Source organism: Pleuronectes platessa, chromosome 22, assembly GCF_947347685.1.
Source record: "Pleuronectes platessa chromosome 22, fPlePla1.1, whole genome shotgun sequence".
Taxonomy (NCBI): domain Eukaryota; kingdom Metazoa; phylum Chordata; class Actinopteri; order Pleuronectiformes; family Pleuronectidae; genus Pleuronectes; species Pleuronectes platessa.
In genome coordinates, this window is record NC_070647.1 from 15,464,255 (window position 1) to 15,486,151 (window position 21,897).

The 21,897-nt window shown below is 42.6% G+C and overlaps 4 protein-coding genes across 5 annotated transcripts; 1 reads left to right on the forward strand and 3 right to left on the reverse strand.

The window, feature by feature from the left end:
- Window positions 1-2,061: 2,061 nt before the first annotated feature.
- spi2 (Spi-2 proto-oncogene) lies at window positions 2,062-3,800 on the reverse strand. The gene is made up of 5 exons (XM_053415480.1): window positions 3,702-3,800; window positions 3,549-3,621; window positions 3,380-3,474; window positions 2,757-2,910; window positions 2,062-2,420 (listed from the first exon to the last, which is right to left on the reverse strand). Exons 1-5 carry the CDS (start codon window positions 3,702-3,704, stop codon window positions 2,071-2,073), a joined length of 675 nt encoding a protein of 224 aa, XP_053271455.1. The 5' UTR covers window positions 3,705-3,800; the 3' UTR covers window positions 2,062-2,070.
- A 429-nt stretch (window positions 3,801-4,229) lies between these two features.
- spic (Spi-C transcription factor (Spi-1/PU.1 related)) lies at window positions 4,230-6,573 on the reverse strand. Of its 2 annotated transcripts, none has more exons than XM_053415142.1 (5): window positions 6,355-6,573; window positions 6,140-6,227; window positions 5,844-5,965; window positions 5,655-5,751; window positions 4,230-5,569 (listed from the first exon to the last, which is right to left on the reverse strand). In XM_053415142.1, exons 1-5 carry the CDS (start codon window positions 6,391-6,393, stop codon window positions 5,085-5,087), a joined length of 831 nt encoding a protein of 276 aa, XP_053271117.1. In that variant the 5' UTR covers window positions 6,394-6,573; the 3' UTR covers window positions 4,230-5,084. The 2 variants fall into 2 exon arrangements, with proteins under 2 accessions (XP_053271117.1, XP_053271116.1); XM_053415141.1 differs by having other exon boundaries at window positions 5,655-5,754; window positions 6,355-6,572.
- Window positions 6,574-11,092: 4,519 nt separating this feature from the next.
- On the reverse strand, window positions 11,093-15,001 carry si:ch211-214j24.14 (uncharacterized protein LOC559160 homolog). The gene is made up of 2 exons (XM_053415146.1): window positions 14,819-15,001; window positions 11,093-12,225 (listed from the first exon to the last, which is right to left on the reverse strand). Exon 2 carries the CDS (start codon window positions 12,052-12,054, stop codon window positions 11,356-11,358), a length of 699 nt encoding a protein of 232 aa, XP_053271121.1. The 5' UTR covers window positions 12,055-12,225; window positions 14,819-15,001; the 3' UTR covers window positions 11,093-11,355.
- A 1,009-nt stretch (window positions 15,002-16,010) lies between these two features.
- On the forward strand, window positions 16,011-21,893 carry atp6v1e1b (ATPase H+ transporting V1 subunit E1b). Its single transcript, XM_053415147.1, has 10 exons — window positions 16,011-16,122; window positions 16,253-16,317; window positions 17,594-17,659; window positions 18,433-18,542; window positions 18,741-18,807; window positions 18,932-19,021; window positions 19,629-19,697; window positions 20,129-20,223; window positions 20,316-20,403; window positions 21,070-21,893. Exons 2-10 carry the CDS (start codon window positions 16,285-16,287, stop codon window positions 21,130-21,132), a joined length of 681 nt encoding a protein of 226 aa, XP_053271122.1. The 5' UTR covers window positions 16,011-16,122; window positions 16,253-16,284; the 3' UTR covers window positions 21,133-21,893.
- The last annotated feature ends 4 nt before the right edge of the window (window positions 21,894-21,897 follow it).

Below are 21,897 nucleotides of genomic sequence, written 5' to 3' on the forward strand. Positions count from 1 at the left end.
CACTCCCTGTGTTCGTCCTGCTGCTGAGGACAATACTTTTTCAAAAGATATTATTATCCAGTATCATTATGGCGACCCATTCTTTGTGACTTGTGGTGTTATTTGCAGGCTGGGTGGGGCTCCAGATGGAACTCTATTATGATGTTATTATTATTATTATTATTGGTATTATTATTATTATTATTATTGTTATTATACAGTAGCAGGTGGTGAGGGAGGAGACTGGTAAATCAGGTGGTGTGATATAAAGGGAAAAGGTGCCGTCATGGTCACAGGTCGGACTGACTGATGTCATATTCTCCGACATCCTGCGCTGCCCTCAGATGATGTTCAACATGTCCGGAGCATCTTTGTATTTCTTTGTTAAGAGAAAAGGTTTGAGATGAGTGAGGAGTGCAGCAATGGCAGATACCAGATAGCAGCTTAATCCGGGAGGAGGGCTGTCCAAGAACAGCAGAGCTTTCCGACCTGGCAAAGCAATACTGGGGAGATGCCTGGGCGGCGGTCGGGTGGCCTATACTTAGAAGCCGTCATAAACCTTGACATTGACGTGTGTATCTGACATGAAAAGAGGGTTTTATTGTGAATTATGTCATCCAAGTGGCTACTTTGGGCCCAATTAATCTTTTAACACATCCAGCTCGAGGGACAAAGCAAGCGTGTCCCCTGTTAATGTCGTGGGGATTAACCAGAGGCTGAGAGCTGCTGGATTTACAAGCAACTAGACCGGTGTGTTCTTTGGTTTTTAAGGAGGCCTGGGGGGGGGGGGGGGGGGGTCTGTATAGTCAGACACGGAGTTTAGTTTTATTTTTATATTAAATTGCAGTCGACTCAATCCGGGGGCCGCCTCCTTTGAGCCGGCATTAGAAGACCATCCCGTTTCAAAGGCTCCTTCAAATGAGGCAGACAAACGCATCTCTCCATCCCTGAGGAACAAAGGGTGGCTCCTAAATTCTTATTCAAGTAAACAAACAACTCAGATGAAATCAGTGAGGGCTTCTCGTCAGGAGTGCGTTTTGAGAATGGACTCTCACGAGGGCACCGTCTCCGTTCGCCTAATTTCCAATACCCCAACCACCGAAGAATGTTAATGGTCTCCACGTGGAGGAGAACTCGAAACATGCACAATTAATTCTTCAGACAAGCCATCGGGACAGTCGAGGCGAGGCACAGCTCTATTTCCAGTCCATACTGTCTGTGAGCAGGAATGCAGCCTTTTTCTTTTTTTTAAACTGACGTCAGAAACGTAGCATCATCATCATCACTCAGTCAAAACACAAAGATCTTTGGCACTTATTCTCCAAAACAAAATCTATACTCCAGCATGATGCATGTGGTGCGAGGTGGAAGCTTTTCATCAAGAGCCCACTCTCTCCTTAAAAAGCCTGTTTTCATCCTTCAGCTGGAACTATGTGGCCTTTCTCTGTAACCAGACCCCCGTGGCCTGAGTTAGCCCATTTATAACTTAGAGTGGGCTCCAGCAGTAAATACTGGGCTTAGGGAAGCATCATGTGGGTCCACTACAAAGAGCGCAAAACCATTTGGTATTGGAGAGGTCACATCACAGAGGCGGTTTAACCATGAGGTCACAGAGGGGGGGGGGGGGGAATACAGCCGAGGCCATGAGATGGACGACACTGACACCCTCTGGTTTCCAACAGCCGTCAAACATGACAGAGGAGGACACACATGGACATTTGGACTCTTCTCTCTCAGCGGGACAATGAAGTCTTGTTACAGTAAAATATAAAATGCAAAGTTAAATACGGCTCAGGAAAATGTCTATCCGTCCATCTATCTATCTATCTATCTATCTATCTATCTATCTATCTATCTGTCTGTCTGTCTGTCTGTCTGTCTGTCTGTCTGTCTGTCTGTCTGTTTATCTATCTATCTATCTTTTATTAATATTTTTCACCAAACTCTTGAATTCACCAACTTTAACAATAGTGACTTTAAACCGTGACAGTAAAGTTAAACATCTTTTCCTTTATTTAATTCATTTTATATTTTACACAAACTGTGAAGAGAACATATCAAAGACATATAAAAAAGAGCACATTTAGAGTTTTATACGAGAGGATCCGAGCGATACACAATCTTGTGTTCATCACACATCTTTCCTCGGCGACACCTCTGCAGTGACGTCAGGGTGTCCAGGCTGAACTGGTAGGTGAGCTTCTTCTTCACCTTGAAGATCTCTCCGGACCGGGCGTAGTTCCTGAGGGCCCGGGACATCTTCTGGTAGGTCATGGGCCTCTTGTTGCCCTTCCTCTGGCCCCACAGCACCGCTACCTGGTCCTTGTTCTTGGAGGAGAACCGGAAGACGCCGGCAGCCGCTGGCACCCAGGACACGCAGTGGGCCATGCCGGGATCCTCCAGCATCTCGAAGAGAAAGTGAAAGAGTCGGATCTTCTTACCTGCAGCCACCGGGAAGTAGGATTTAGGGAATATCACAGCTGCTGTGCCACACCACAACCAGTTAGTGCTGCTTACAGTTAATCATTTCCTTAAATACAGCAATTCCCCGAAAATCTCTTCACTGGCGGGATGCCCTTTAGTGGAGACACAGCTGTAAACACTGCGGTTATCTGATAGGTATGTAAAAACAGCTACTGAGCTAAGCCATGCACGGCTCCATTGTTATTTTTCAGTAAAGGGAAGGTCTCTTATTTGCTCTCTTGGTCTTGTTTCCCTCAGGCTACAAGCAGCCGGGGTAATAACAGTATCTATTGACCAGAAAAAGCAGAACTCACCACTCCCTGCTGCTGTGGCCGGGCGTTTGGTTGTTTGTCTTGCCGACGCACAGTTTGGCAGTGACCCACCCTCAGGTGCTGCCGCGGCCGGGTTTTGGCCGAGGGCTGGAGGGGCGTCGCGTGCCAGGAACGGCTCAGGTGTAGGTTTGGTGATCTTTGATGGAGGAAATGAAAAAGACAAATGTTCAGTTGAGTTTTCAATATGAGAATATGGTTTAAGGGTGTGTCGTGGAAAACTAGACTGTCGCTGAATAGAGCTCATACCTCTGCCAAAGCCCAACAGAAAGAAGAGTGGCCCAAATTAGACAAGCAGCAGCAACAACAAAATCATATTTAGTCACAAATACATCCAGAAATAATAAAAAGAATAAGTAAATCATAAAAAAGAGGAATAATGGTAATACTTTTCGAGAGGCAAAGGTAATTGAAGCAGGGCTGGTTCAGATTAAGAGAAACATAACCTTTATAACATGTGTAATAACACAATAATAACACAACTGTTGCAACTCCCACTTTGTTTAGGTGGTTTTACATCTTTTAAGGTCACAGTTCATCATTTTCTGTGGCACCCAGGCCCCTAAATTGGCCAGACGGCAATAAAAACATCACATTTCAATGCTCACAGGTGGGTCACAGTACGTCCACAGCTGCTCATACGATGCTTCATCCACAGGTGCACTCCTCTCCTCCCCAGCCTCACTGTGGTGCACCTTGTCCTCTGGAAGAAGCACAAGATAACTCATAAGACTCATAAAGGATCAAACATTTTAACTTTGGAGCTCTCCTTCTTACCGTTGTCTGCAGAGTTCTGTCTGTAGTACTCCTCCAGGAACTCTAAGATCACCTCCAAATCAGACTGAGCGTCCTGCAAAGAATTCTGATAAGGATAAGACATTGAAATTCATCTTTGATCAATGCATGAATTGCTGTTGATGCGATCTTTACCATCACAGATGAGGTTGAGCTGAACGCGGCAGAGTCCTGACAGTTTGGGAGAATTTCTCAAAAGTGACTATGAGGCACTCAAGGACCCGGCCTCTTATTATACCCCCCCCCCCCTGACAGGAGCAGTGCCTTTCTGCATAACCACCAGACGCTCTCTACCCTGGGCTCACAGGAACAATGACCAACCATCCCACACAGCCCCAGCACCAGCACCAGTCAACCCATCAACAAAGCCTCCCAGCACTGACCACATCCTCCCCGCTGCAGCAGATAAGACCCGGCCTGGAGGCAGCCGCTGCGCAAAACGCTCTTTTCAGGAAAAACACACTTGCTGCCATATTTTTCCTCTCAGGATGTGTCTTAATTTCGTGTTTTGCAGCGCGTCTGTTGTAATATTTCACCGGAATGGAGAAAGTGCCAAACCTTTCAACACAGTGTTTGTATCTTTACTGTGATCATGTGTGTGTGTTGGGGACAAAAGCACGATTGAAATTAGTTGTTCGTCAAGTCAGTAAAATCGAGCACATGTGAGAAAACACAGATTGATTTATTGATCATATTGAAATGGTCCAACAAATTGTGAAAAAAAAGGAAAGTTACATTATAAATACAACAAGTATAAAATCTTTAACAAGAAAATCATAAATATATACATGTCATTCAACACAATACTTATACTAGTTGCTGCTCGAACAACAGGAACTGTAAGTAAATTATATTACATGTAAATCATTATTATGATCAAATACAATCTTTAATACCATTTTGAACATTTTGGAAATGTATTGGAAACGGCTTTGATTCGAAAATATATGTTAAATTAAATTCATCTATGAAATTATTTGTATTTATTATATTGTAAGTGGTTGCAACAGTAAAATAAAAAGGCGTTTGAAATTGTCTCAATGTTGAAAGCTGAAGCTGTAGACGGGTTTTCAATAATATTTCCCTTTTTCTAGATATCATATCGTTCAGCAGGACACAATATTATATACAAATAAACCTTAAATATAGTTACAGTGGTAGCATCAGCTACATGCAGATATAAATGTATTTAGCTTATTTAATGTAGTCTCATGAAATGGTTTTTAAAGTATCTTACGGTTTGGGTCCCACTGAACTTTGGATCAGGGGGTGAATCCAGGAGTATTTTTGACCCTCATATATTTGGCCTTTTTTTGACAGTTTCAACAATTTCCCAGGGAACAATTTATGTATCATAGATGAAAAACGGCACATTTAGGGAACCGGTATCTATGAGTCCGTGTAATTTGAAGATTGGGCCTTTTTACGCAGGTATTTACTTCTCTGAGTGCTATTCTAGCTTTTTTTTTATTGTTTTGTTTTTCAAATAAAGCATCCTCCTCCTCCTCCTCCTCCTCCTCAGAGTTTGGTCGTGCTGTGTGAGGTGAAGCTGGCGGCCAGGTCGTAGTCCTCCTGCAGCTGGTAGTGGCTGTACCAGCTGTGCCAGTCCACCGCCGAGGGGCTGTAGTAGCTCTGCTCGCCCGGGCTCGGCTGCTGCTGGCCGTGGGCCTCCTCCTGTGCCGGGTGACAGGGCAGCCGCAGGGGCCCCTGAGTGGAGCCCAGCTTGTGCAGGATGTCCGGGTTGAACTGGTAGGTGAGCTTGCGGCGCACCTTGATGATCTCGCCCGTGCGGCTGTAGTTTCTCAGGGCTCGGGCCATCTTCTGGTAGGTCATGGTCTTCCGGTTGCCCTTTCGCTGGCCCCAGCACTCGGCCAGCTTCTCCTTGTTCTTGGAGATGAAGTGGAAAGTGCCGCTGCCGCTGTCCGTCCACTGGATGGAGTCGCCCATGTTGGGGTCGTTCAGGGCTTCATGGAGGTATTCATAAAGTCTGAGCTTCTTGCGACCTGAGGACATGGAAATGCTCTTTTTTCACTCTTGAGGAAAAATTATAATTAACCTGTGTGTAAAGTGCTGATGTGTGACGCTCACCTTTCCTCTGTGGTGGCACGATGGAGTAGAACTGAGGGGATTCAGTAGGTATGGAGTGACCCAGTGAGACGTCAGGGATGACCTGAGGCCAGGACTGCTGCAGGGAGACAAAACAGTCGAGTCAAACCTCTGAATATTTGTGCGTCCACACATAGTTTTTATAATTCCTGTTGTGTGAGCACAACTTACAGCTGTGTCGCTCCAGTCGTAGACCGGAGCCGGAGCGTCAGGCGGGTGTGTGACCACGCGACAGGAGATGTGACACTGCAGAGACGGATGCTGAGCGCCCAGAGTCTCATAATGTGGATACTCTGAAAAGAGAACAACACAAATCAAATGTAAATCAATGGATCAAAAAGAGGGAACGTTTTAGGTTTTTAAACACAAAGATTCTGCAGAGAAAATCTATAAATATAATAAATTGTAGAATAAAAGATATAGAAATATACCTTTTATTCTACAATAAGTTTTTTTTTTTGCTGTACCTGAATCGTAGTATGAGTTATTCGAATGCTGTTGAATCACGTCGATTGCATCCTGGAAGTGTTGGTTGATGTCGCCGTCCAAGGACATCTAGAAACACACAAAAAAACAAACACAAATAAAAAGTGAATATATGAACTTGTAAAGGACAAAAATTCACAATCCTATTTGTCCTCTGAATATCTGAAGGATAAAAACCATCAGCCTGTCAACTCACCATCTTATACGTCGGAGTATGTCCTTCGGTCGAGGCCATAGTGTGAGTGCAGCTCTGCAGCTTGTGGACGGCTTCATATATGTGCCCCAGACCTACAGTACCTGTTTACCATTCATCCAGGTGAGCAGGTTGAGAGGCTGGTCAATTTAAATATGTTAACGTCACCGAGCGATGCCGCCGAACACTTCTTCTTTTTTGGGAAGGACAGATATGATCTGATTCCCGAGCATCATCTCTCACAGCGGAGATTACAATCTACAAACAACAAGCACTTCTTTTATTGTGCACTCCCAGCAATACCACCAATTCTCTCTCTGACCGGGGAATTTGCATAGCAGGCGAGATACACTATGTATCTAACACACATCTACAATGAGTGCTCTTCAGTTATTTACTGTCCTATAAGTTCAAATATAAGACCTAAGGAGTTTCTGTGAATTCCCCTCAGTGGCCCCTTTGTTTTCTGGCATAAACATCACAAGTAGAGAAGAATATTTGCACGACACGAGCCTGGGGCCCTATTGGACACAAACGTCTGGTAACTGGTAACACATAAATCATGAAATATCTTCATTGCTAATATCTATTTAAGTAATAACGTTTATTAAGGTAGCACCATAAACAGATGAAGAATTGAAGGAAACATTTGATTATCACACAGCAGTGAAATTTTTTTTTAATTCATTGACTTTAATTACTTTTTAAATGTTTTTTTGTCTTTCAATTAAAATACGTGTCAAGTTCATTTATTCATTTGTGAATATTTTGGAAGGTAATTGATTATTATAATTCATTTCTCCCATTAAATTGCGTAACATTTGAAAAAACAATGTTATAACTACTGACATATTCAATAAAAACAAAAAACATTTAACACATCTGCATTCTTCATAAACCTCTTCAATAAAACTGATCCTCTACATTCTTTTTAAATGATTTGTATCATTTCATTTAATATTTATTTCATTTTAATCCCAATATTTTATAAACCTATTGTTTAATCATGTTGCTGTTTTATTTAATTGATTTAATGATGCTCTTGTTACAATAGTGTCACGAAATCGTTATAAAATTACTCTTAATCTTAAATACGACTAATGACTATTTGCATTTTCAATTGGCCATGTTCAGCTCCTGATAAATGGTCTTGTAAAGGTTAATGGTTAATACTGTTAAACACAGCCTGTGTGTTTGTCCCTCCCCCCGTTCAAATAAACAGAGGCTTTTTGAGAAGTGCATTTCTCTCAGGCGTGCAGTTTTAAATATCAACTGACTTGCTCCTGAAGTTCCCCTTTCAGTCCCGTTAGAGAGCGGCGGCGGCGGTCAGGCCTGAATCCTGAGCTGGAAACCTCATGGAGCCTGAGAAAGTGGAGATGCACAGATTATATCAGCACGTCCCACTAACACGTGACAGAGGTTTTATCAAACCACCCGGTTCTGATGGGATTTGATTTGTGCCAATTGAAATTTCACTCATTTCGAAAGTTTTCTTGCTTTTTAGCTTTAAAGAAAAGGGGGAGAGAAACAGCAAAGAAAACAAACAGCTGTCATAGTTAATTACCTGCATGTGTGTGTGTATGTGGGCAAGCATGCAAATGTGTGTGTGTGTGTGTGTGTGTTTGTGTGTGTGTGTGTGTGTGTGTGTGTGTGTGTGTGTGTGTGTGTGTGTGTGTGTTTCCTGCCTGTGCAGCACGCTGATAAAAACAAAGAACCACAAACCTGGTGCTTGTCTCTCTCTCTCTCTCTCTCTCTCTCTCTCTCTCTCTCTCTCTCTCTCTCTCTCTCTCTCTCTCTCTCTCTCTCTCTCTCTCCACTCAGGGACGTTTCCTAAGTGAAAGGTGGCAGTGTGTTGGTGTGGCACTGCAGCTGGGACCACGCTGCTCCAACCAAGTTGTTTCCAGTAGTTGTAGGTTTTATATAGAATAAGATTAGAAATCATCAAAGCATAAAACTTTACTGATTGACTGTTCTGTCCCATAATCTTTTCCTCTATTCATTTCTATTTTTCTCTTAAGGTTTACCCGTTTTTATTTGTGCTCTATTATATTGTGTTCAGTTCCGTTACATTATTTAATGTTGAATGTTCTATTATATTCTGTTCTATTATATTCAACTTCATTCTATTCTGCTTGATTCTACTCCGTCCTATACTCTATTCTATACTGTTGTGAACTATTCATTTTGTTCTACTCTAATTCATTGTCTTCTATTCAATTCTATTCTGTTCTACTTCATTATGCCGCATTCTATTCTTATATATTGTGTTCACTTCAGTTAAATGGGTTCAGGGCACATGTCTCTACTTCTCTCAGACGACATAAATTAGATTAAATGGATCAAACGGGCAACAGACTGCTTTACCTTTAAAAGATTGAAGACATCGAGAAAGTAATAGAAACTTAAATTCAGTTAAATCCAGAGCAAGTCATGAAACTATCTTTAACCTCCAAATCATTTATACCGCCTGCTGCTCATCTTCTCATATCTCAGCCCCTCACACGTCTCCAGCTGCTGCGTAGCTTCATTTCTTTCTGCGTTCTTTATTTCTGATATGTTTTAGACGTAACATTTATTACTTTAGATCATGCCTGACAACTTCCTCATATAAAGCTTTTATGCTTAAAGTCCTGGATTGTGTGGTTAACAGAGTTTCCTCTTTCTTCTCCTTTTTGTTGTGCGTCTATTGTCCTCGCGCAGATGAATGAAGGTGAATCATCTGATTCTAATTGAGTAAGAAAAAAATCTCTCTTAATTTATTTAATTTGACCCAATTAAAGGATCATTTGACTTCATCTGACATGGAATAACAACATTAAATCACCATTCACTGTGGTATAATGCTTTTATGACTGTTATCTGGATATTAAAATGATGAGGGCGACAGTAAATCCCCAGTGACTGTGCGGTTAGGTTTGCTCAGGTGGGTGTGTTGAGCGTGAGGGAGTAGGTTGGGGAAAAAGACACACACACACACACACACACACACACACACACACACACAGATGAATGTTTATCTGTGAAGGTGGTACAGTATATTTTCAGGTTCAATGCAGACACGCTGCAGCTTTATCTTTCCAAACAAAGAAGCACTTTCCTTCCCCTTCTCAATTCAATAGCTGCGTGCTTGTTGACACCGATGCGGGAACAGCCCCAACAGTGGAGCCCATTGTTCTTCTTTATTTACTGTCACTAGATGAAAATCAAGAAGTGTCAAAGCCACACTGGGTGTATTTCATCTATCAGGCCGAGCGCTGTGTGACCGCAGGATTATCATCTTTATGGCTCGTGCTCGTGTCCTGGTTGAGAGGATTGGAAAAACACTGATGGACATGGTTGGTCGAGTCGGTGTAGACTCTGTCTTTGTGCTACAATTAACATGCTTTTATTTCAGTTTTAAGCCCTTTTCCATAAACCACTTATTTAGCTTTTATATTCATAGCAAAATACTTTATTCTTTTGCATTTTAATTTCAATTTCATGCATGTTTTTCTCCAGTTCCTCTCATTTGGCTCTTAAAGCTTCAAAAGTTACATCATAGATAGTTTTAACGATTAACTTAGACCTATTCTCCCTTTCTAACCAAAAGTGAGTTCATTAATTAATGTAAAAATGTATTGTCTGGTTTTCATGAAGGTTTTATCTGTTGTTTCTTGAAAAGAATATCCCCAAATATACAAATACTACCATTACTACTATACTTCTACAACTGCAACTACTACTAATACTACCAATACTAATAATAATACATTATTGAAAGCAATGAGATTGTAGTCGTGTCCCTAAAAAAATCCAACCTTTGATGCTTCATAGTTTGAGTGCTTCTGACCCTGAGGTTGACATTGGTCTCACTGTAATGATGCTGCCTGACCAGTAGGTGACAGGACAGAGCATCAAACCAACAGTCAGCTTCAGTCCACTGCCAGAAGCAAAACTTATGTTCAACAAAACATGTTTTTTTGTGTTTTCGTTTTTTCATTGATTCTCCCGATGCAGGGAGGTCAAAGGTCACGGCTCATATCACGTGAGCTGGAAGTGGTTTCTTGCTCCACAGCATCGTGAGGCCACACTGGTGCTTCAGCTTCTGTTGAGACACTAGAATATCATCCCAGTGGCTGTTGGTGTAAACAGACCGACTGCTTATTGGATTATCCCATGGCACAGCTGGATGAGGCTGAGCTCAACTGGGGCAACAGCTTCAGTTTTCAGCAACTATGACTGATTTTAATACCTCAACACTTTTTCCACATTTTCATGGTTTTATCAGAGAATAATTCATGGATCTTGAAAAAAGGAAATCAGGAATATTGGTTATTACTGATATCTATAGTGTCTCGAGGCACAAAGCCCGGTTCTGGGAATAAAGCGTCACATTTTTGTTGTGGATGCAGGAATTACTCTGTTCTTACTTTAACTTTGACGAATAAATGATTTAGAACTCAAATTATTTATCCAGATTATTCATTTGCCAAAAAAAGGAAGTGGTCTGAGCACATTAAATGTAAGTAATCAGACAACTTCCTTTTTTATCTTTTATATTTCTACTATAAGAACCACACAATGTGATTGGTCAGTGTTGTTGTGGGGATGAGATTAGTTTCTGAGTTAAAAAAATTTATAGTCCAATTTAAATCTACCAATATCCTGAGTAACTTGACATATGTTCGGTAGAAGAGGAATTTGTCACTAACTTCTTGACGTGACGGGCGACACAATCACACAAAGAAAAATCCAACAAACGTTTCAAGTTTCAGGATTCTTTAAAATTGCAGCTTGTACATGATTTTTTTTTAACATTTTACAGCTTTAATTTCCTTTGAGAAAAACAGAAACAAAGGCCATGAGCTCTGATATGAGCTGAGGTAGCACAAAATGAACCTGAAAAATCGAATGTGACTAATAATGACAATACAACGAGTGAAATCCAGAATTCAGAGAGTGAGGCGGAGTAATCGATCGTGAATATATTTAAAAACAGAGCCTGTGGTGAAAGGGTGGGAGGTTTTATTTTCGGCAGTAGGCCACAGCTCCGTACGCCATGACTCCGACAACAGCTACTAGAGCAGCTCCTCCACACAGCAGCTCCGTGGAGCTCAGAGGTTTGGTCTCAGGAGCAGGGGCCTGTGGCTTCTCTGACGCTGCTTCTTTACTTGAATGTTCCTCCTCCTCTGAAAGAGGGATCTGTGAGAATTTGAGTTGCTGGAGACGTTCTACCCGGGGTTCTGCTGCCAGCGGCGAGAGGATGCACGGAGGGTGGAGCCCCTGAAGGGAAAGGAGTTCCTCAGCTTCAGAGATTGTGGTGGAAGGGACCGGGGTGGTGGTTGCTGAGGGGGGATCGAGCCTGACGATAGGCAGAGGAGGCAGGGCCATCGGGGGAACCACCTGCCTGAACTCTGCGGGCTCCTTCTCCACGTGGGGCTCCTCTGCTGACACCAGGAGCTCCTGAGTTTCTGGAGCCTGGAGGTCCTGCTCCTCCCTCTCCCCACCTAAAACACTCAACACACTCGTCTGCAGCTCCTCATCGTCCTCCTCCTCTTCCTCCGCTCTCCTCGCCCTCTCCTCCACCGCCTCCTCCAGCATCTCGACCTCCTCTCGCTCCAGGTGAACCATGTCGGAGTTGGAGGAGTGGTTCTCCTCTCCGGCCAGAGCCGCCCCGTCGTTGCTGTCGAGGCTCTTTGCGTCCTCAGCGTCCATGTCGCCCATCGTGGACCAGGACTCTGCCAGCAGGCTCTCGCTCTGCCAGGGCCCGATGCTCTCTGGGTGGGTCAGAGGCAGAGCAGCGGGGCTGGGGCTCAAGGAGCTGGCCTCCTCATCTCCTCCATCCCCCCTGCTCCACTCGACTGGGGCCTTTCCCTCCAGAATGACAGCTGAACACTGCAGGGACAAAACAGATCCGTTTTAATTCCCTGTCCTTTGAATATTAAGTTCTAAACATGTTAATGACACATTTTGGTGAATTAAACAGTCAAGACTATCGCTGAGTGTGAAAAATGGATTCAGACTGCCAGGCTTTGTGATGTCACAAACCTCAGAAACCAATCCTGTCCGCTTGTGGGCGGGGCCAAGTAACTGGAAAAGGCTCTTTTGGTCGGACTACATTTTGGTCTGTTGGTCCGAGGCCCCTTTCACACTGGACTCAACTGAAAAGTCTGAAGCTCCAGACCAAACTCCCCTAAGTCCTGCAGTAGTACTATTATTTCCTTCTCAGTTCTTCTCCTTTTGCTATGAGGGCAGATCATTATCTTGGGCAAGACTTGGAATCGAGCTGCCGACCTTCTGCTTGGAGGACAACAAGACTATTTCTTCACATGATGAAATGATATTGGGCAGCCCGGCTATACGCTCTCCTGCTCATCAACTTTATTTTCTTACTTGGCTGCGCTGTGACGTCAGTGACACTGTGACTGGAAAAAGTTGTCCAGGGGCCACCATGCAGTACAGTGCCCGTGGCTATCTATAGCCTCGACCTGCATATCTTACTATGTTTAGCCACTATATGCATCTCCATCTGTCGCCCACGAGTGGAAGCTATTTCAGATATTTCACATGCGTGAGAATCTGGCCAACGTAAAATGGAAGTGACTTTTCATTCATTACGTGGGAGACATAAAAACTCTGTCTGTCGCCCTTTGGTTCGGACCCAAACCAGGATTTTCGCTTAATTTCTAAAATAAAAAATCCCAATTTCTTGCTAAACACAACAAATATCACAGTATAAATGGCTTCTTGAATGAATTCAGTTTGAATGTACCTAAGTTGACCCACTACACCCTCTTGTCCCACGTCTCAGCTTTGATTGCAGAGAGTATTCAACCCCCCCCGCCCCCGTCGGCCCCAGAATAGATTTTTCTTCTCAACACTCGCTCGTCTCTCACTAATGTTGTATCACACCCACAACATATGGTCTGTCTGTGTCTCCTCTGGTTTCACATCATGTTGCCTAACAAGAACAAATCCTTTGACAGGAGCTTGAGTATCCGCTACATTTACACTCCACCTTATTTGTAAGTCCATCCTACACATTAAGAGCTAATGCTGATTAATGTTGTTTCCTGTTTCAGTTTGCACCATTGCTCTGAATTGCGAAGAACTACTGATGTTTGTTCCCACGTCTGAAAGAAATTCGATGAATGTAACCTGCAAAAGAAATGCAGGTTAAAATGCTCCTCTAAATTTACACTCACACATGCACGCCTGTGTTTCTGTTGTGTTGTTGTGTTGCCTCAGAGGGGAAAGTAAACTCGCTCCCTGAGAGTTGTGCAATAGTTTGGTACTTTTCGTTCAACTCAGCCTTTGGACTCTGAGACGACAACAGCTCCACATAATAACTTTAAATCGTAATAATCTCTGAATTAGTCTTTGAATCAACATTTCCAGCAATTCAACAAAATCAGCTGATTCTTCACTTGGGTAGAGTCGTTTATTCAACTGTGCAATCCTCATTTTCTACCTGTACAATTTCAATAACGTATAGTATATGTGCCTCCCTGTTTACATTTATATATGTATATATGTGATTTATTTTTTTCATATTTTCTTGTGTTTATATTGCATGCTCACTTATTTATTGCTTTTACATAAGGTTTCTTATTTTCACTTTCCCCTTTGTTGCTGTAACACGGCAATTTTCCCAATTTTGGGACTAATGAGGGATTATTTGAAATGTAAATATATTTATATTTTATTCATGATTTATTATTAATGTAAATATATAACTCCCCCCCCCCCCCCTCCTCCTTTGCTAAAGGGTTAGCTCCACCCTGAGTCGCCCAGACATCAGTGATTTGATGACCCATTAGCTGCCATGTCATCCTTCTACAGAGACAATATGGCAGATTGCAGTGCCACTCTCGGGTAAAGTTGTCCACACAAACATTTAAAAGCTTACACACACACACACACACACACACACACACACACACACACACACACACACACACAAACACACACACTGTCTGGGTCCCTGTCTGTACACAAACCAATCAACCTTTTCTTCTCTGTGATCCTCCTGTACCTGCTGGCCTACTTGAGTAATTGGATTGACATTGATCCCGTCCCAGAGATAACAGACTCATAGTGAACTGAATGATCAGTGTGATTTAGGCAACGCTTTCTGTGCTGCTGTGCGATGAAGACAATTTGATGTCACACACACACCACGATTTACAAGAGGTCACCTTTCAATGTCAACGTCGGACACAAAGACAAACCAGCTCCTCGAGTCTGTGTCTCTGTGCTGCAGAGTGAGATATTTACCCTTCACCACATCAGTGACCCAGAATGACCCCTCTAACCCTGACGTGTTTACATTTGATACACTCAGCGCACAAAGGCCTCGATAATCAAATCACAGTCTTGACTCTTGCAGCAAAGGGCAATCTTCCTCACTTTTCAGACTTCACCGTGATTTCAAGCTTTAAAACTTTCTGCAATGTGAACAAAGAGGAAAAGTAACGTCCCGGTGTACCTGTGTCCTCCTGGTGCTGTGCTGAGTGAGTCTTTAGATGACGAGCAGAGGCTGGAAATCAAAGTGAGATCCAGACACGAAGCCACGGAATAACAGAGAGGCAGACATGCACACTGGAGCTGGCACAGGAATGACAGGATGGACGAGCTGTTCTCTTGCTCCCTCTCTCTCTCTCTGTCTCTCTCTCCCTCCCTCTCTCTCTCTCTCTCTCTCCCCCCCCCCATCCCATTTAAATCCATGACATAACAGTTGGCTGCAGAGGACGCAGTTGTGACTTTGCTGTCTGTCCTCAGTGAGAATAAACATGACTAATGGAAGTAAATATTGAAAAATAAAAGACAGTTTAACTGTGAAATCAGATTTTGACCTGTGTGTCCACTGTCTGAGGGGTCGACAGGGGTCAGTGGGTCTCGTCCAGGTCTGTTTTCTGAGTTCATTGTTCACTGCTCGAACAGCAGGTTAAACAGTGTGTGCAAGTGACACTCAGTGGAAAATGCATGTCAGACGGGGAGAGGGGCTATTTCTGAAGCTGAACTTTCCACCTTCTAGTTCCCTCTGCTGGCAAGAGGCGTAACAAGACAGGGACCTGTGCCAGGAGGCTCCATGTGGTTCACTAACACAGTATAACAACATATACACTCTAAGCTATTTTTTTGCCTAAAGTTAAAGTTTGGCAATTCACAGTATAAAACACAGTCATAATAAAACATATATCGTAGAAATAATATGGAATAAAAATATGACATTGTGCCTCTAACCATAAAAATATTACATACAAAATATATAATAATTATTATAACATATATGGAGCACTTCTCAACACAAAGTACCAAGCACTGTACAACAGGAAAACAAATGAAGGAAGTACATGAATAAAAACATTCCTGTCATATATTATAAATATATCTATTAATTATAAGACACCTTGTTCATAAATAATTTTTTTCATGGAAAAGTAAGACTCAAATAATAAAAAGATAATGCAACCTCAATTAAAACGGATGTTGTGTTGCAATGTTGTGAATATTATATACTGTATATATATATTATCATTACAATTTACTACAATTTACTATAATTAAAAAGACAATAATCCTTCAATAGAAATGTCACATTAAATATATATTAATTACTATTTCCATCTTCTGCACTGACGTAAGCCCCTCTCTGGCCCTCGCGCCTGATTGGCCGCGGGGCCGGAAGTAAACATCATGTGACCTGGGGCATCAGCTGACCCTCCGTAGACATCTTTGAGAGTCACGACTGCGGCGATTAATTCAAAGCTCTTCCTCTGAGACTCTCCGGTAAAGAAAGATCCGACAAACACTCACATCACTCGATTCTGTTCTCACGTGTGTACACGATGCTCTGCTGTGTGCGTGTGGGTGCGTTTGATTCGTGTGTCATTCGGTGTTTTGCTCTTGTGTGTGGCAGGACCCGGGCGGATCTCTTTAACAACCGCAGCCATGGCGCTCAGCGATGCCGACGTTCAGAAGCAGGTAAACGAAGCGACTTCACCTTCAACATGACACGATTCAAACATCCACATCCAACAAGCGGCTGCAGCGCTCCACGCACCCGGTTTCCTCTCATCGTCACACGGGCTAATGCTAATGCTAATGCGTCTGTGCAGGGGGATGACATTGACAGCGTAAGCTAGCATCGAACCAAACATTGCAGCTCAACCACTGATTAGCTGCTGTTTTTTTAGATATGAGAAATAAAGTGTTGGTGGAAATAAGAAGCCATTTTGTGTCCCGTGTTGTGTGGAAGTTGTAGCTGGGATGTGGAGGCTCATATTCCCACGTGATCACGTGATAGACCCATGTCAGGGGCCTGATGAGGAACTGGGGTGAGCTTCAGTCAGAGGGGAATAAAACTACACATGCTACTGTGAAGCTACACAAGCGAATGTAAAGCTACACAAGCGAATGTAAAGCTAAGAGGCTAATTATCTGCTTCATCCTGGGGTGTACAAGTCGTACATGTGTGAAAGTAAATCAGAGGAGCTATTCCTCATCGTGGTGTGAGAGGCTGCACCAGTCACTTCACAGCAACACAACAAAACCCTGCTTTCATTTTGAGGAAAACTGCCTTCCAGTGTGTCAACAGGACACAACATGCAACAAACGACAGGACACAACATGCAACATGCAACATACAACGTACAACCGGACAGAACAAACAACAGGACACAATACACATCGTACAACAGGACACATCATACAACAGGACACATCATACAACAGGACACATCATACAACAGGACACATCATACAACAGGGCACAACAAACAACTAGAAGCAACATACAACAGGACGCAACATACAAATTAAAATAAAACAACACGACTCAACATAACCCCTGCGAGCACTTTCAAAATAAATGTAGTCCATTAAATTAAATCAATGTTCAGAATAGGAACTGACACTTATTTAAAAAGAATGAAACTCCCAGTCTTATTCCTTTATGTCTTGTGGGTGGGAGGCTGTGGGTCGTCCACTGAGGGTTGTCGGTTTGATCCCCGGCTCATTTACAGCTTTGAGGAAGTAAAATTACAATTCGGGAAGTGGTCTCTTTTTTTTTATTGTGCAACATCCAGAATATATTTTTCCACCCAGATGGTGAGAAGAGTCTTTGGTGATTGTGGAAAACCCCGGCTGTGATTTTGAATTTGTCACATGAGGCAGCTTCAACGAATCCTGCTTTGGTGGAAACAACATTTAATATATTTTTTGAGTGACTCTTAATGTTTCTCCTGTTTGTGTTTCGCAGATCAAGCACATGATGGCCTTCATCGAGCAGGAGGCCAACGAGAAGGCAGAGGAAATTGATGCAAAGGTATAAACACACGTGCACATCAGCTCTAGACAGTTTTATCCCTTTTCTGAATGAGTCAGCAGCGGAGTGATGGGAAAGAGTCAGAAGTCACCAGCTCAACTTGAACTGGTCATCGTCAGCACCTTCAGTCCCAGTCAGAGCCTCTGACTAATCCATCTCAAATGTTAGGAAAACACGAAGAAAACCTATTCACCCCAATCTTTGCACAAGGGTTCATTAAATCCTGGCCTGTAATGTTGCACTTGTCCTTTCAGAGTTTGAAGTTTATTGTAGCGCCCCCTACTGACCAGGCAGTGTAGAAGTTGCCAAAACACAGAGCCACAGAGTTAATTTATTTTAAGCTTCAAGTGTAATTTTTTTCTTTCTAGCTGCAAAATATATATGTTCATATTAAATGTTCTTTTGGACAAAAATAAAGTAATGAAATATTATGTATAATAATAACAACACTAAAATGAACTTTCAGGGTTAAAACAATCATTTGATTTGAACATATTATACATCTTAGTTTATTTATTATTAGTTTGTTTGGGTTTTGGGTTGCTAGTTTGGTTAAGAAATAAAAATGCAACATTTCCTTGTGTTCAGGGAAACTGTGGACACTTTACAATTAACTAAAAAACTTAAAAAAGTTTTATACATATTAACATAGTTGTGACTTATTATAGATGACCAGGCCGTGCAGATGTTTGTGGACACACTTTAATTCTTAACTCTGGTGTTGTAACGGAAGAGCCCTGCCGCCTCTGAGTGAACTGTGTCTCCCCCTGCAGGCGGAGGAGGAGTTCAACATCGAGAAGGGCCGTCTGGTCCAAACCCAGAGGCTGAAGATAATGGAGTACTACGAGAAGAAGGAGAAGCAGATCGAGCAGCAGAAGAAAATGTGAGTCACCACGAGACTTCACAGGACAGGGCGAGTCCTGCCCTCGGTTTTCAGGACAAATAAATGACTGTGTGTGATGCCATGTTCCTGTGATTTTATTTCTTTGGTTTATCACACAATGACCCTTTTGTGTCTCACTGAACAAACATAGCTCCCTTAGTAATCTTAACAGATGTGTTTTATCTGTCAACATTACAGTCAAATGTCCAACCTGATGAACCAGGCTCGACTGAAGGTCCTGAAGGCCCGAGATGACATGATCTCCGTAAGACGCTGAACACCATCCTGTTGATGTGCTGAAATATTTAATGTCCATAAAGGAGCAGGAGAAGGAGATTAATAAAAGATTCTGTGTGGATGATAAAACATTTGTGTGTCTGGATCGACAGGAAATGCTGAATGAGGCTCGCCAGCGGCTCGCTAATGTCGCAAAAGACCCGGCGAGGTATCCCTCTCTCTTGGATGGGTTGATCTTACAGGTTCGTCTGTTCTCTCACTTAACATAAAGCACGTGCACTCAGTGACCACTTTATTAGGTACAGCTGCCTATAGTGTAACAACCTAATAAAACAGTGCTGCAACCAATCCTGATGTTCGGCAGAGGATAAGTCAACTTAATGATGGTTGACTTGTTTTACAGACAGATTTATATCAATACTTCAATTCCTTCCCTACTTCAAAGTGTACATGTAACTCCCTCGAATAATTACTGGGCATCACCAGATGATTGTGGAAAAAAGTATTTAAATATATTCAAAATAAAATCAAATTTTTATTAGCATTTTTTTACCTTAAACGTTCTGTACCAGTGATATGATGCTTTAAAATGAATATTTTTGCGTGTGATTGTCTTATTAATAGTGGTGGGATGTGGCTCAATAAGTGGAAAGAACAACCACTCCTAACTGTCAAGTTTAGAGGAGTGGCAGGGAAGCTAATAACAGGACTGTTTTCACTGACTGCCTTGGTTTTAGCTATGTGTACCTAATAAACTGGCCCCTGAGTGTATATTATGTTTTTCTGTGATGAGACTGTGTTGACGTCACAAACTGAGGTTTGAAAACCTTGTATAATCTCTCACACCAGGGATTCTATCAGCTTCTGGAGCCCAAGGTGACGACTCGCTGCCGTAAACAGGACGTGCCGCTGATCCAGGTGAGTGAAGCTAGCGAGTGCACGTTCGGCCTCATCAGGGTAAACATCGAATAAAACCAGTGAGAACTAAAGTAATGTCACGACCCCTTTTAACATCAAATCAGTTTAGATGAAGCCTTGTCAGCTGCAAGGATTTGGCTCCTTCTCCTCAGCCCAAATAACTGTCACTGCCCAGTGAATCAAAATGAATCACATTAAGACGGAAATAGTCGTGAAAAGCTCCTCAGTGGCTTTGCTGCTTTTGATAGAAACAAGCTGATTACGTGGGCACTGAGGAGACGGCTGCAGGAGCACAGGGGCCGCGGCATGTTGCATGTATGACAGGTCGTATGTCCTAGGTGCGTGTAGTAAGACATATTAGCAGAGGAAATTTATGTTTTACTTTGTGTGAGACGAGTATAAAAGAGATTTCACGGTGACTCCTCCCTCAGGCGTCCATCCAGAGGAACATTCCCATCTATAAGGAAGGTGTGAAGAACAACCTGGAGGTACGCATCGACCAGGACAACTTCCTCTCCCCGGACATGTGAGCACCGTCACACTGGAAACTTGAATCAAGGGGAAAAAATTGCTCCAGAATGTTTAAGCATTTTGTTTACAATATTTCTCCTCTTTCAGCTGTGGAGGCATTGAGGTCTATAACAGCAACGGGAAGATCAAGGTGGCCAACACTCTGGAGAGCAGACTGGACCTCATGGCTCAGCAGGTACGAAACAGTGATGGCTCATATTAAATCCTCCTTTTCATCCCTGTGTAAATATTCCTCGTACATTATTTTCTTATTCATCTATCAGCATTATTTATGGTTTTTAAATTCTGTCTTTGAATTGTGATCTATAACCATGTGACAATAAATATTCTGTATTTAAAGTGTTATCGTTAAAATGGAGAAATAATTTATGGACAGGTTTCTTCAAGGCGAGTTAGAGACTCTTTACATGTCACGTATATTTTTTTCCTCTCACCTTCTTAAATAAATATAATTACCGGCAGCAAACAACTCCTGACTTTGTTAAATTGTCTCCACTTAAACTGTCATTAAACACAGGAGGTAGTTAGAGCTCACACATCCTCATAGGTAATTGTAATCCTGCCGTACATGTACCAGTTGAGCTATCGTCTGGTGATTCATATATATGTTTAAGGTTTGGTTTAATTCTTTCTCCAGTCAGTCTGTCCCCGGTTCAATGAAGCAGAGCTGGCTTTAAGGTCAACAGACGTTTATTGGCCTGAAATTGAATTACCATTTAAAATAAACCAAGCGAAGCACTTAACAAACATGTTTTTGACAGCACTTGTCTCAATGTGGAAACACTGAGTTTTTTTTTCTTTACCCTCCTGCTCATACACACACTTTCTTCTCTGTCCGCAGATGATGCCTGAAATCCGAGTGGCTCTGTTCGGCGCCAACCCAAACCGCAAGTTCCTGGACTGAGCTGCTGGATCAGAGGAAAACGGAAATCCCCCCCTTTTTATTTTTTATGTGGTCAAATGAAAGACGTCATTCCTCGTGTGTGCGAGGCGATGGAATCTCCGACGCCGAAGAGACGCCTTGTTGTTGTTGTGTGATGTGTTGCTGTATTTTTCTGTGAATTTAGGGACGAGATAAACGCTGCAACTTAAAATTGACAGATGTGCATCATCATCGTCCTCATCATCATCATCGAAGGTACTGCACAGCTGTTATGGTTTACTCTCCTTCCCCCCCCCCCTTCCGAGGGTCTCGGTTTACACTGATGAGTCGGGGATGGCTGGATGTTTTAACAGGTTGCCCTCTTATTGAATCAGGCTTCATGACACGCACACGTCATCTGTGTGTCAGCTCTCCCTCTGTCATTAACCTCTCCCCCAATTAGAAGTTGCACGGGGCATTGTGTTGCTAACGGGTGTCTGCTCCAACCAATCACAACAGAGGCAAAAAACAAATAGCGTCCGTGAGACCGAACCCGAGCTTGACCTTCCGCAGTTAATTTATTGCCGTTGCATCGACCTGTCTGTTATTCTTCCGTCATGAGTTCAAGAGTGGGTGCTGTCATTCCAGAGCGGGCACTGTATGTGTATGAGGTTTCCAGAGTAAATTATACGTATGTGTGGTTGTTGTTTTATTGTTTGTTTTTTTGAGATTGTGTCTCAAACTGGAAAAATGTTAAATTGTGGAAAATGTAAAACATAATAAAATATAAATCCTTAGGTTCACATG